Source organism: Dermacentor albipictus, unplaced genomic scaffold (genome assembly GCF_038994185.2).
Source record: "Dermacentor albipictus isolate Rhodes 1998 colony unplaced genomic scaffold, USDA_Dalb.pri_finalv2 scaffold_17, whole genome shotgun sequence".
NCBI lineage: Eukaryota > Metazoa > Arthropoda > Arachnida > Ixodida > Ixodidae > Dermacentor > Dermacentor albipictus.
Window position 1 is genome coordinate 1,396,377 of NW_027225571.1, and position 14,492 is coordinate 1,410,868.

Here is a 14,492-nt window from a genome sequence, read left to right on the forward strand (position 1 = left end):
GTTGTCGTCGCCCAACACTTGAGTACGGCTTAATTGGTTGCCGTATTCTAAAATTCGCTATTGAGAGAACGCTTACCCAGCCAGATTACGTTCACAGAACGGCTCCTCTGTTCTGTTTGCCGTTCTGATCACAGAACGGCAAAGCAGGACGACAGTAGACAAGGACGAAAGATTTGACAGTTTTCTAGAATGAATAGGAAGATGTTGAAAAATGCATATGCTAAATGTGTACGTCAACAACACTCTAAATACTAGGAAGGGTATCGCAGGAGTGAAGCGGCCGGTTCTCTCTTCAAAGCGTCGTTTTACTCTCGCGAAATGTCGAGGAGAGTGAAATGCATTGTTCACTCTGTCACCAAGGAGAGATTGAAATGTGCTTTTCACTCTCCCCTTCAGAGAGAGAGAGTAAAACTACTCTTGCGGCAATAGAGAACAAAACGTAGCGTAATCTTCTGCTTCAACTGTAGGTGGCTGGCCCCGAACATGGCAATGTATCATTCATGCACGCTGAGCAAAGAACACATCGTTTTGCTTCTAAGATGATGATGCTGTGTGGTGTTTTGTGGCGCAAGGGCCAGGTTTGGCCAAAGAGCGCCATGACAAGTGGTAATGTTAACGATGTATTATGGAAGATGTGACTTGGCTGTAAAGTGGCCTAAATATAGTCGCTGTAAAGTGCGTAAAATCTACGTGCTATAAAATTATGGCGATGACTAATGACGAATACTATGAACATTAAAATCCATCGTAAAGGATTGCTGCATTGTTTAAATTATGCGAGATGTTAAATTGCTTACAGCACTACTGCCTCGCCAGAGCCCTTGAACCACAAGGGCCTAGAGGCATGTGCTATTCAAAATAATTATCGCAGCGGCATCCTCTGAAGAGAGGAAGCGCTACGAACGTGTGGGGCTAATAACATGCAACACTTCATCTTTCAAAAAACCTAGGACGGCGTTGGTGTCAAAGAGTGGTTCTGGGCCAAGTAACATAACAGGATGAAGGGGGATGTGGTGCCGGTATGCTAAGAGAAAATGTTTTTTTCTTTCGGATTCGGCTTCCCGACACTCCAGTAGGACGTGGAGGACGGTCAGCCTCTCCCCGCATCTACCACAGGTTGGAGGCTCGTTTCCCCTGTGTAAGAAGTTATGTGTGCCAAAAGTGTGTCCTATTCTTAGACGGCAGAATAGGACATCTGTCCGGCGGGATTTTGTTACAGGAGGCCAGAAACCTAATTGTGGCTTTATTACATGCAATTGCTTCTAAGAGAACAGGCCGCCGCAGTTCAAAGTAACGCGTAGCGAACGCTCTACTTTTTCACTCGGATTTGCTCCACCGCGCGCGCGCGCGCTCAAGATCGCGGAACAACACAGCACCGGAGAAAGGTGATCCGTACAGCATCGTCCAGCGAGCTGCACCGCCGCCGCGAAGGCCAGCCGAGGACGATCGTATGTCAGCCATCTCGCGTCGCTACGAAAACACGACAGTCGTTCGTCATGCCTTGGATATAACAGCAAATCCTCCACGGTAAGTGAATTCTAACTTAGGTGCACATTCTCCGTATATGTCATGCTATCGCCAGGAAGCCGTCGCTGCGCTTAGCCGACGCGATTGACAAAAGATTAGGCATACGCGCTGTGTCTCTCCATGTCAATCGAAAAAGCCAGTCGTCGCGATAACTGCATGTGATTTTATCACGTTGCCGTGTTCCGTAAGAGCTTTAAAGATCGCAAATGCTGCCAGAACTATGGTTACTTCAATAAGACGCCAGGCGAGAGGACGCTTAAAATGGTTCGTTCACCAGCCCGTGATTCCGAGCCTATGCGGAGCGTGATTAGCGTGCGTTTTGTGTGTTTGAATTTATTCAGTTTAGCAGTCTACTGTGTACGGAACGCTGTTGAACTAAGGAATCACATAACAGAAGGCGTCATTTTGCTGGCAGCATGCTTTTTTTTATAAATAAACCGCGCGCTTGACGGTGTCTCGCGCAGGGGGAATCTGCGACCACTGAAGTTACGTGCAGCATTAGTGCTAGTTAGAAACTTTGCCGCAGGCATTCAGTTGTATGCTGCAAGAGGCCAATTGAGCGCGTTATCTTGAACTTACTGAAAACGCATGAGGAATCCATGTTTTATGCTGAAAAAAGTATGAACCCCATATAAGCGATCTTGCGCGCGGCGGCTACAAGCGACGCGATGGAGATGGCTGTCGCGTTCGCTCGTCGCCTACAAGTCGTACTCCGTGCGAGCGACGATATTGAGCGACGCCTCCCCGTTGTTGCCGGCATGAGGGCTGCAATCACGCGTGACGCGTGCTTTAGTAATTTACGTTGATGAATTTTACTAAAAAAGTAGCATAAAATATGTCCGGAGGTCTTGCCCTAGGTTCTTATCCTTGCACGTATAAAAATTGAATCATTTGCTCGTTCCGCGCTACAATCGGTAGTATTTGAGCGATGTAGTACATCTAGTTCCGGCTTCGTGCTATTGGCTAGTCGCTCATAGCACTTTCGGGCGAGGAGCGATGATTTCTAGATTTCCAGAACCGAGCCATCTGTTCAAGCGACGGCCCGTTTTGTCGCTCGTCGCCGTCGCGCACTAAATCGCTCTCACAGTGTTTATCCCTAAGACTGAACTGTTTTTGCTCATGTATTGAAATGGTGTGATTATAGGTAGGTCTGGTTTTGTCTCCTGTTGCGGTTTTCGTGCATGGTGGGAAACTGAAAGGATGCTTATGTCTACGAACTCGGTGAATTGTCGAGCAGCTAGTTATGCATCGGCATCGAATATAACGGCTGCTGTGTGGAATTACAATTGCAAGGGCGCTATGCATACGCTTATTGTTTTGGACGTGCTTTTGCATTTGCTAATATGAGTTGGCGTGTCAGAGTTATGTCATATGAATAGCTAAATCAGCCTACCTTTGGGGGTTACAAGCGTATGGTGTGCATTTTGCTATTGCATGGCAGATCAAAATGTGTTTATCGCTTGAATATTTTTAGTAGAGAAATAAAATATCAAAATAAAATGTTGCTTTAATTCCGTGTTACCAGTCTGTCGTACACAGAACAATAGGTTGGTGTAATAAACCAATAACTGCGGTTTAACTGCAACTTTTACATGCCTTCAAGAATCTAAAATGCTAGATTTCAAACTGCAGCAGTAGTCGGGTCTGTCAAAAATGAACTACATTGTGCACCTCATACATGAAAATAAGTTCATGCCTTTTAGTAAGCTTAGATGCAGGCCGCAGTGAACTTTCTTGTTAGTATTGAAATGTGGGTAAGCTTGCCATAACAAGCCTCGTTGCCCTTTTTTATAGGCACATCCATATATCCATTGAACTGAAGGACAATATTTTCATCCCTACTGAGCATCATGTTTGCAGCTATAATCCTCAAATTATGGCTTCAGCAGTGGCACAACCAGGGATGGTGCGGGGAGCACACTGTGCACGTGCTTAGGATGTGTCACAAATGGTGTTTGCGATACACCAGGCTCATGACAGACCTACGATGTCTGAAAATGACCAATGTTCTATTCATTAGCAGGAGTATTCTAACATTCGTGCCGAACGAGGATGAACTGTCCGTTATTTCGTTTTTGTGTAAATCTAAAATTGAAGTTAATTTAGCAGTTGACTGTTGCAGTCATTTGGATGTTTTGCATGCATTTCACTAAGAAGACTAAGAGCTAAGACTTTCTTTTATTGCCATGGCCTTGACTGTCTTGATGTTGTTTTGCACCATGCCCTTGTGTTGACTTTTGCATACAATATTTTTCAGGCACCCGCTTTATATAACTCAAGAAGGCAGCTGCAAGGACACGAGGATGTGAAAGAGCCAGTGCAGCGCGACTTCACGTAGTGCAGAGGAGCCAATGCCGAAAAATCAAAATACATTGCCATGCAATTTGGACAAGAAAACTAGTATGTGGGTATATTTGGTGTACCATTTGACCAAATGTAACCAAAATCAAGATACAGTATGTTACACCAAGATGAAAATTCTCATGTGCTCCAGGCAGTCATCTTAACATGGTATATTTATGTAATGTCTCCGATTGGAAAGTCAAATCAAGTATGTTCTCTGGAGACAAACACATAGCAGCAAGTGTCATTGAAAAGTTAGATATGTGTTTTAAAAAAGCTGATTAGTTCTGAGAAGTGACTGCTTTTTGTCTTGACTCTCAACAGATACATCCATGTGATAAAAAAATAGTGGTACAATGAAATTGCATATTTGCTTAGTGACATGATACATACATGCAATGAGCACGGTGCCTTTGTTTACTATAAAAAGCAACAGCCCATGTTTGGTTAGGTTAGGCCCACTACAACATGCAGGCATGGGTGATTGGCGCTTTTTTTTATTTCTGTGTCGTAAGGCTTATTGACGTGCATATAAGTGCAATGGCACGCAGTACGGCTAGTACAAAAAAAGGGGGGGAGGCCAGATATATGTAGCTCACTGTACACGCCACAGGGCAAAGGAAATCGGTGTTCAGCAACCATGTTAAATGTCATGTACGTAAATTTTACAATGCTACTCATTCGAAGCGTGCACAGGTGCATACTGCAAAAAAGTTTTCCAGGGTACATATATGGTGTGTAATTTACACTAATCTTGCTCTAACCACAAGACATAATAATTTGAATATACTGCACGGAAAAACCTAGAGCGAATTGTGTGTCAGCTTCGTGTGTATAGATATAGTCTTTCCTATGCATTATGTTTTTCACGTAATGCATTACCAGTTGACAGCCTATCTTATGTGTACTCTGTTTACATTACAGTTGTTTATTAGTTTACTCATTTGTTTTGCAACTTATGAAATGCCGGTGTATATGTATTTTCAACATTTGACATAACCCTGTATGTTTTGTAGGGACAACCCAGGACGTGCATTTCTCAGCACCCAGTCAACTGCCAGAAGTGACTCGAACACAGGCCACCAGTAAGTGGACATCAGTTGCAATTTCACATTATGCAGTTGGCTGCTGCCTTGTACTGAGGCTTTTTTTTTAATCAGATGGTGGTGTCGTTCTAATGTACATTTTGACCACAAAGGTGCGATCATGTCTCACAGAGGCTATTCTCTGCTAGGGACGTGTTCTCGTGTTCGTGAAGCATTTGTGTTTGGCAGTATTGTCGCCCAATGAGTCAGATATAAACACTGTAACTCGCCACTGCTGGGAAGTAGTTGCGAGAAACACAATATATTATGACACTGTAAAGTTATTTCATTAATTCGAAGGAAAATTTGCAGCAGGAAAAAAGTTGCACTTCCAGGTAAACATGTCTTTTTCTCACAAGTTATTTAACCAAACCGTTGATGCGTGAAATTCATGACTTATGAATAGATTTTAATTCATCCTTTAGTAATGCTTCTAAAAGAGGCTAGAAATAGCATGTGACTACCTCTCCAATCAGCAGATCATACACTTACAGTCATAAGTGGTAGTTCCATGCAGTCTCGCACTCTATATAACCTTTCCGTTCAGCAGCATTGGAACTGGCGGCTGCGTTTTCAGAAGGAGGAGTGCACTTGGCACTGTATATGTATGTGTGAATTCGGTTTTCTTTGTACGTGTGGCTCACTGACTCAAACAGTGCAAAAATCTGTTGTACCCTGAGGCTGATGACGCCTTCTGCTGCTAGAAATGCGGCACTTCATATTTTATAGTACTGAATGACATTTAAATAAAAGCTAGCACATAAGCTGATCAAGAAAACTAACCGCTGTTATAGCTGTTTTCCTCAAAGAAAGCTTGTCCTTTATGGACTGTTAATCTGAGCTCTCCACTGAGGTTTCAGTAGTATTATCCCTTAGTGAGTGAGAGATTGGGGGCAATTAATCGTGTTAGTCTTTAAGTGGTGTCCTAATTATGTGTATTTGTTCCAACAAAGTTGTCTAGATTACTTTATTGTGTAGTGTAAAGCTTATGAAACCATCAGCAACTAGTGAGTTGCTAACATGCATGTGCATTTGGCACTATACAGGTGGCACTCGGCTGTACCACTGCAGTGCTGCTGAAATTGCCAGCACCAGCGGCTTTGCAACAGCTGTTTCACAGCATGTCGGTATGTGCTAATCTATAGTTTTGTTGGGATGAGTTAGTATTATAGACCACTGCTACTCTGTATTGTGACAGATCCATATGATAAGTGATGTAATGGGCACAGCGAAAACATGTGAATGTTTTACTATGCTACATAAAAAGGCTCTCCTTTTCGTCACTGGAGCAGGGAAGAAGAGCATGCAGGCACTCCTGAATGTACATATATTTCAAAACATGAGAGAGACATATATATATATATATATATATATATACATACACATACAATTAAACTAAAATCGGGGACATTCCATCTTTCATTTTGAATTGACTTGTACAGCGCAAAAATACAACACAGACCACAGAGAAGCCCGCATGTTAACAGGTATGATACACACAATAATTCAACAGATTTGATACTTCAGGTGTGCTATTTTATGCAAGGGGGAAGGGAAAGGGGATAAAACCAGAAAAAAGAGTGGAGTGGAAAATAAAGGAATCGTGCCAAAAAGCATGAGAAACATTGTGCAGCCAGGATCGTCAGCAGGACATCTAAAAAGCACTGATAAAATTACATACAGGGCAACCTTACGTATTGTTTGTTTCAATCAACTCAGATCACATGCAGCCATTACTGCAATCAAGTTGTTTCCTTATGTCATGAGGGAATGATGTGGGCCCAAAAAGCTGTTTAGAGCTGAAGGATTATGTTCCATGCATGCCTCATTACCTGCTTTTTATCATATTATTATCAGCTGCTTATGTTAGGGACAAAAAGTAAGACTACGAGCTTTTTCCTAATTCGCCATTCCACACAGCATATCTTTGTGACTATATGTACATGCAGATGATCCATAGATGAAAAATATTCAGTACAGTAGAATCTCATTACAAGATACACTTGGTTGTAAGAGACATCTGAAAATGGTTTGGTTGGTTTGCCACATTAACAACACTGTACACAAGAGTCACCTTTGTTACTAACGACTTTTTAAGTATTCACAACTTCGAAGGGACACAACCCAGACACATTCACTTCATGCACCTTGTGTGCTCCAAAGGGCGTAAAGATCACACAATCCTCACACAGGTCAAGTGCGCATGTCTCTTTAGCATAAACTAGAAAAGGAGGGCAACGAGGACAGTGCAAGGCAGAAAGTGTCGACAGTTGAAGCTGACGAGCGTCTAAGAGCACCTCAAAGGCACCGCGAGCAACAAGGCTTTCAAAGTGAAGTGTTTAACTTCCAGAAGTTAGGGAGGAAGCTAACACAATCTACAGTCACTAAAAAGCTGTGAATGTCTTCTTTAAAGGGCCCCTAAACCACCGAGGTTGAAATTTAGTTGCGGTGTTGCAATTTTACATGTTAAGGCAACGAACACGTAGCCACGAGAATTTTTCAAAACGGTGCAGTAATAGTGGAGCTACGTGTTTGATTATCTAAAAGTAGTCCCCGCTCATTTTACTCTTTCATCTGGTACAGGCCATCTGGACAGTATCGTCTTTTCCTCGCCTAGTACACCTCCAAATGTTACGGGACAGGCCATCATCAACGAGCTCTGCTGCTGCCGCGCAGGCCCGTCATCCTGCGAGGGGTGGCGCTAATGACCTTGCCAATACAATGGAACTGTATGGTGACTCTAGTTAAAGAGCCTCATAGGGAGATCCTTCTGCTGGCGTTTCTGTTCTTTGCCCCCATTGGCTGCCCACAATGGCATCGCGAGCAACGCGACGAGGAAGGAGTGTGTATTTGCTTGCAGGCCTTGCCAGCAGTCGTACACTTTCGTTCGACCAATCGACAGCACCGGAAACTGGTGACATCATCAGAGACAGCCTGGTGATGTCAGGACAAAGTGGGGGGTGCAGGATAGGTCCAGAGAGGCGCACGGGGTCGTTTTCGTCATATTGTGGTGCTCCCACAGTGCTACGCACTGTGGCGTTTGGCGTCGTCAATTGTGACGGCATTCTGATTTTGATGCGCATGTTTACTTGAAATGTTCAAAAAATGTCAAGAAGTGGTTTAGGGGCCCTTTAAGCCACCCTGAGCAATTATTCCTTCAGATATATCTAAACATACTTTAGTGATGATGCATAATAAGGTGATCTAGTCTGGCTCCTCAGTGTTTTAAAATTTTTGGTTTCGTGAGACATGTTTCCCGTGCCTCTTTAGTATCTCTTCTAATGAGGCTTAACTGTAATGTATGCACACAATTGTGTAACTCCTCCTGCAAGTATTATTCCTTAAGCCTGGTCACTGATGTGCAAAGCTTGTGGTTAAGTTTTGATGTCCGTACTTTTTAGAGCTATGTTTATTAATTCAGGCTGTTCTTATTGGTTCTTCGATGCAGGAGACAATGCCTACGAAATTATTGGCCCTGATGACGAGAGCCCTCAAGGGGCAAACGACATCTCTGTTGCAGAAGTGAGCCCGATACCACCTGAAGTTACCATGACAGGTGGCACGGCAGCAATAGATACAGAGACGGCCATGTCTACTGCAGCTGCAACAGTGTACGAGGCAAGCAGCAGTGTGTCAGCATCAGCAGCAGTGTCAGAAGGAACCGCACCAGGCCTGGTAGAGCAACATGTGTGCTATCACTGTGACTTTTTTTGTAGTGCATACAACTCATTTGCTCAACATACAAAAGCTTTTCACCACGACTGTGAGCCAGTGTTCTTGTGCAGCAAGTGCAAGACTAAGTTAGGTGTTATAACACAGTACACGCATCACTTTAAAATATGCAAACATATTACAGTTGTTGCCTCCCCAGCCAGCCCACATAGCGACAACGTGGAACACATGGTGGGACACACCTCTTTCCCATTATAAGATAGTAGAGACTGTCAGTGTTGTTGCTAGATTAACTGGTCTTTGTAGGCAACTAGAAGGACAGCACAGGTGTCGTAAGATTGTTGTTGATGTTGTTGTTGAAGAGGTAAAAAAGAAGTTTGATGCAGCTGAAGTGCCAACTGATATTGAGCAAATCAAAAACAACCACCTGAGAAAGCAACACTATCGAAATTTGGGTATCTATGTGCCGCCAGCTCTGGTAAAGATGGCATAGGACAGAAGTGTGATGAAAATTACACAGACACTGCTGTTCCATCACTGGTCACAGTGAGCACTGACTTATAGGGCAAGAGAGTCAACTGAAATGAACATTATGGCATAGTGTCATGCTCCCATGTGACCACTTTCCATGTTATTTTGCATGATACAGCTCAACCTCCAGAAACGAGACTGCAACTTGTCTGTAAAAAACTTTCACAAAAAATTATTCACAACACTATTAACACAGCAGTATCTTCTTTTTTTGTGGGTTCGAGGTTCCCGGGTGTCCATTAATGCAAAAATTGCGGAAAAAAAGAACATGTGTCGTACTTACACCTTTTTAACAAGTACGAGGGGGACAGAACTTTTCTAGTCATGCATCTTCATCATACTATCTAGTTTTAAATGCCTTTTATAATTATTATAACCAGTTATATCTGAGTGCATTGTATGCATTTAGCAGGTGTAAAATCAGGTCAGTTGGATCAGATGCCTTATCTGCAAGAGAGCCCTATATTCAAGAAATTTGAATTAAAATAGGTACGTTACAGATGCAGTCTTTCAGCACTTTATTGCGTGTGGTTTAAGCATTGCTCAATACTTTTGTGGATGGCAGTTTCAACCGGCACAGCACTGTGCTTTGTCACGGTCACGTGTCTTCAAAGCGGTGTTTACCATTTGTGTTGATCTGTTTGTGTATTCATAGAGCAAGTTCTTAATTTATTTTTTCCGCATTCTTGTGCTTGCACTAAGCTTGTATAAGGCAGTTACAAAATGGGCGTCACTATAACGAACTGTTCTGTTGAGATTACACTTGCAAATAATAATGTTCAGATGGCCGCACTTCCATGTAGGTGCACCAATAGCTTTGGGTATGTTCTCATGTTTGTATAAATCTTATATAAGCTAGTTACAAATTGTATGTCACTAAGCATTGTGATATTCTTTAACGAAATGCTTGGTTGGTTGTACACTTATGAATTAGTATTCAGGCGGTGGTATTTCCATGTAGGCGCACTGCTAGCTTTCTGTGTGCTCACGTGTTTGTATTAAGCTTTTACAAGGGAGTTACAGCATGTACGTCACTAAGCGCTGTGATATTTTTAAAGTACTGCTCTGTTGGTTTTACACCTGTGAGTTATAGTACTCGGGTGGCACTAGTCGTGTCACACAGGGACCATTTGTATACATTATGCTCATGTAAAGCAGTTACAAAGTGTATGTCACTAATCACTGTGATATTTGTTGAAGAATTGCTGTGATGGTTTTACACATGTGAATAATAGTGGTCAGGACAGAGTACTTGCGATGTATAGTTGAATTTATACAGTGCCAAGACAAGGGCTGTATACGTACCAAAAGAAATGTATGTAATTATATTGTTGTGATTATTACTGTTTGGATTTTATTAAACTCTAATAACATTTTTTCTTGTATCTATTGAGGTATGGCAATTTGTCATGCAACCAAACTGAGGACCTGAGCTTGTGCATACAAATAAACAGCTAATTTAAGAGTATACTGCTCATATTCTGCGAAACCAGTTTAACAAATCTTGTACTACAATGCTGGAAAAATGACAGAGCTGACAGGGATGTACAGAAAGAGTTCTGCACTGGCTGAAGGACTGCCCCACACTGGAGTTGGTAATGTTGCGTTTATTGGAGTAGAACAGTAAGTGCACTTCTATTAAAAATGGGACAGTCAATGCAGAAACAAGGCAGACGAGCAGATGTGGCACATTTTTTTCAGGGCCCTCCATGCCTACTACTGCATTTCTAGTCTTCCTGTGCTCTTCGTATAAGCCCCTGTTCAGCCAAGGTTTTTACTCCATGACAGTTGTTCTACTGGGTTCGTAGCAATATTGAAGAAAAAAATGCAATGGTTTTCAAGAACATTCGAGGCCCCGACACAGTAACTTCAAGGACCTCGTGCGATTTTTTTAGTAGTTTGGACAGGCAATAACTTGTTCATCAACATTGTTAACTTTAACGCAAACAAAAGAAAACAAAACAAATCGCATTTCACTGATTTCAAACATTTGAAAGACTGCTAATTTGCCTTTCACCGCCAATCACTAAACGCACACAAGGAAGCATTTCAAGAAAGCGCTCAAAGTTTTTCTGCAATAGCACAATTAACTACTTGGACCTGCAACATTTGCTGTTTTTGAATACTGTCTGGTTTGACAGTGTATGTGATGTCATCTGTTGCCTCAGCTTTTCACCACCAAATAAGCAAGTCGTTTGTAATTTCCTTTTATTGTGTCTGTAGCTCTCGATTTACTCATCACGGCTTTTCTTTGAATGCCTCAACTGTTGAGCTTCCTGCTTCTGCTCCTCCAAGTACATTTGTCGCCGGTTCCGTGTGCCTAAAACTGGTATCTGCAGCTCCTTTGTAATTTCAACTTTAAGGATGTCGCTTTCCTTATATTACTTACACATACAATTCTCTGTGACATGCGAAGAGTGTCACAGAAGGAAAAAAAACAACGCTTGGCAATGTCTGCTAAGTCTAGCCAAGTGTACAAATTTAAGGACTTTCCAGTACTTCTAAAAATTCCAGGGTTTTCAATGCCTTGAAAATGGCATTTTAGAAATAAGGGGTTTTCAAGGATCGCTACAAACCCTGGATTCTAGCACCTAAATATTTTACAAGCTTATTTTGGCATGGAGTTTGGAAATTCATGCTTTTTAGCTAACGCTGCACTATCTCTGTACATTGAAGCCACGAGAGCGCAACCATTTTGGAGTAAAGCAAAATACTGAAAGCTTTTAATACCACTCTTTCTATGGAGCTTCGTATTGCCTAGTTAAGTTTACGAATGTGCCTGGTTTTGGTGGGCATTTCTTCGAAATTTTCTGTGAGAAGTAGATGACTAACCCCCATATTCAGAAATGTATCTTAATACAAAGCTCATGCTTGACTTTATATAAACGACGCCTGGTGCGAACGTCCCCTAGACGCTCACTGCCTTTCTTTTGGTGCGTTCACGGCTTGCGTCATTTAGATCAAGTCAAGCATGGGCTTCAAGTTATGATGCATTTCTGAATATGAGGGTAAGCGTGCGCAATTCCGGGCAACGCGTTGTGCCATTGACACTGAGAGGAAACGGGGAAAACAAAGTTAACGCCCTATGCTCCTAAACTTTTGCCTACCTGTGGTGTGCGTGTATCGTGCAAGAAGGAACAGCGCAAACACCAGAACGAAAAAAAGCATCAACCTCACCAGTGCTTCGTGGTGTGGTCCATGTTTTTGCGTCGTCCTTGCGTTGCGCTGTTTCTTCTAAAATGCTCAACCAACTAGCCGACAAGTCCATCCTGTGCATATATATTGAACACACGTATGAATGTAGATGGTCTTTGAAGCTTTTAGAACGAGCCCTGCCACAGGATACGAGCAGTGCACGCGTAACAAGTGGAAACATTAGTCATTTAAACATGCGTGCCAATGCATGTGACGCGGCTATCGGCATAAGCAGTCTCCAAATGCTGGAATGCATGCTCTTCAAAACGCTAACGATCCGCTGCTAATGCAGGACAACAGCTCACAGCGGACTGAACCGAACTCTAAACTAATGCACTTGAAAAGAACGCCTACACGGCAGCGTGAGGCACGTCGAAATGCCTGGTACTGGCGTCGCAGTTAACCACATACGAATGGAACTGGCGGAAAAAATAAACAGAAATGCTCACCAGTATACGCGCGACTTAAATTCACATACGTGGATGGTTGGCACGATAGTTTGTATCCGCGTATTTTCGGAGAACATATAATGCATGGACTGGAAAAGCACTCGATCGTGAGCTGAACGGCACATTTGTTATTTTCCTGGGGTGACGACAAGCCGTGAATAGCTCTCACGTCGTCGTCTACGTTGTATTCCTTCGTTAGTCGTAGCAAGGAATGGAAATGATGCAAACGCAAACGTATTCCAATACACAACAGCACAGCACACTGCAGAGAAACTCCACCCACCGCAGCCGATTCCTCAAATACATTTGTTATATATATAACCTCTAAAACAACACGACTGAGCGTGGTTGCTCTGTGGTGTAATGGTTAGGATGTGTGCTTTCAGTTGTATAGATGCGAGTGTACGCGGGTACCAATCCATGTGATGTATAGAGCAATGTGGTTCTCCATGACTATGTGATTCCCTCGACTATTGTGTTCTAATTAGACTATGTGTCTCGTGATTGTGAAATATGCGAAGATAATTGCGGATTAAATGTTAATTAGCTTTTTTTTCTCCGCAGTGGCGTTCGCGATGCATACGCATAAGGCCGATTCCGAGCAGTCACGCCTCATGGTAGGCAGCAAATAGACAGGAAAGATGATTTTAAAATCCTGCATAACTTTGCTCACGCCTATTCTGTAGGCCGCTTGGAATTGGGCTACTGACTCTGAGGAGCCGCCTAAGGAACGGTGTATCAGCGACCCTAATTTGATCTGATTTCCTGCCTGCATGCGCGGCCAGGACTTCGCTAAGAGGGTATTGGGAAGAGTACTAGCACTCTGTTTGGGGGAGTAGAAGTACTCGGTCTGGTGGAGTGCCATTACCCCTGCGGTGAGAGTATTAGCAGTCTGGGGAAGAGTACTAGCACTCCCTGTGGGAAGAGTATTATCACTCTGCGGAAGAGTACTAGCAATCCCTGGCGGTGGAGAAACAAAACTCTGTCAACAGGAGTTGACCTACTCTCTCTCAAAGAGGGTCGATCTACTCTCGAAAAGAGAGTGAAATATGGGACAAGCATCTACTCCCTCAAAGGGAGTGCCCGGCACTCTCTTTGTTTTTAGAGTGAATGGCTGAGAAGCATCAGACGTCTCGCGAAGCATGCCCGCGTCTACTACTATTTTGTACATTTTTCCTTTGCGGAAAGACGCGAAGAGCACAAAGCAAGGAAGTGATACCTGTCTCTATTTATCGTTTCTGTACGAATACTGAGCACCAACAATGATTTGCATAGGTGAGTTCGTCACATGATTTGTGAGCACCTCTATTTGTCATTGCATGTTCCTATGAGTGATTTCGCATGTTTAAATAGAACATTTGTATCCAAGAGCAGGCCACTGGCTGTGCTAAAGGTTCGTGAAATTTACCGGAAAAATCCCGAAATCCCAGAAAAAAAGAAGCCCGATTTCTCCTCGGTTTTCATCTACGAAAATACCACCCAGTTTTACCTCCCAAATTGGAAAAAAAATATCAAACTCGAGAACCAAGGACCCTCACTATACGGGACCTGCCTATCATTCGCGCACGATATTAAAGCTGTACATTTTAACTCGACGCCTATAATAGCAGACAAAATGTGTGAAAAGCCTGATGTAATTAAAATGATTGGGATTGAGCGATGACGACACCTATTGCGGGTTGGTACAGTT

The 14,492-nt window shown here is 42.9% G+C and overlaps 1 protein-coding gene across 1 annotated transcript; it reads left to right on the plus strand.

Annotated features, from left to right (window-relative positions):
- Positions 1-1,444: 1,444 nt before the first annotated feature.
- LOC135897845 (uncharacterized) lies at positions 1,445-8,885 on the plus strand. Its single transcript, XM_070529113.1, has 5 exons — positions 1,445-1,527; positions 3,785-3,927; positions 4,887-4,955; positions 6,002-6,082; positions 8,404-8,885. Exons 2-5 carry the CDS (start codon positions 3,879-3,881, stop codon positions 8,883-8,885), a joined length of 681 nt encoding a protein of 226 aa, XP_070385214.1. The 5' UTR covers positions 1,445-1,527; positions 3,785-3,878.
- Positions 8,886-14,492: the final 5,607 nt, after the last annotated feature.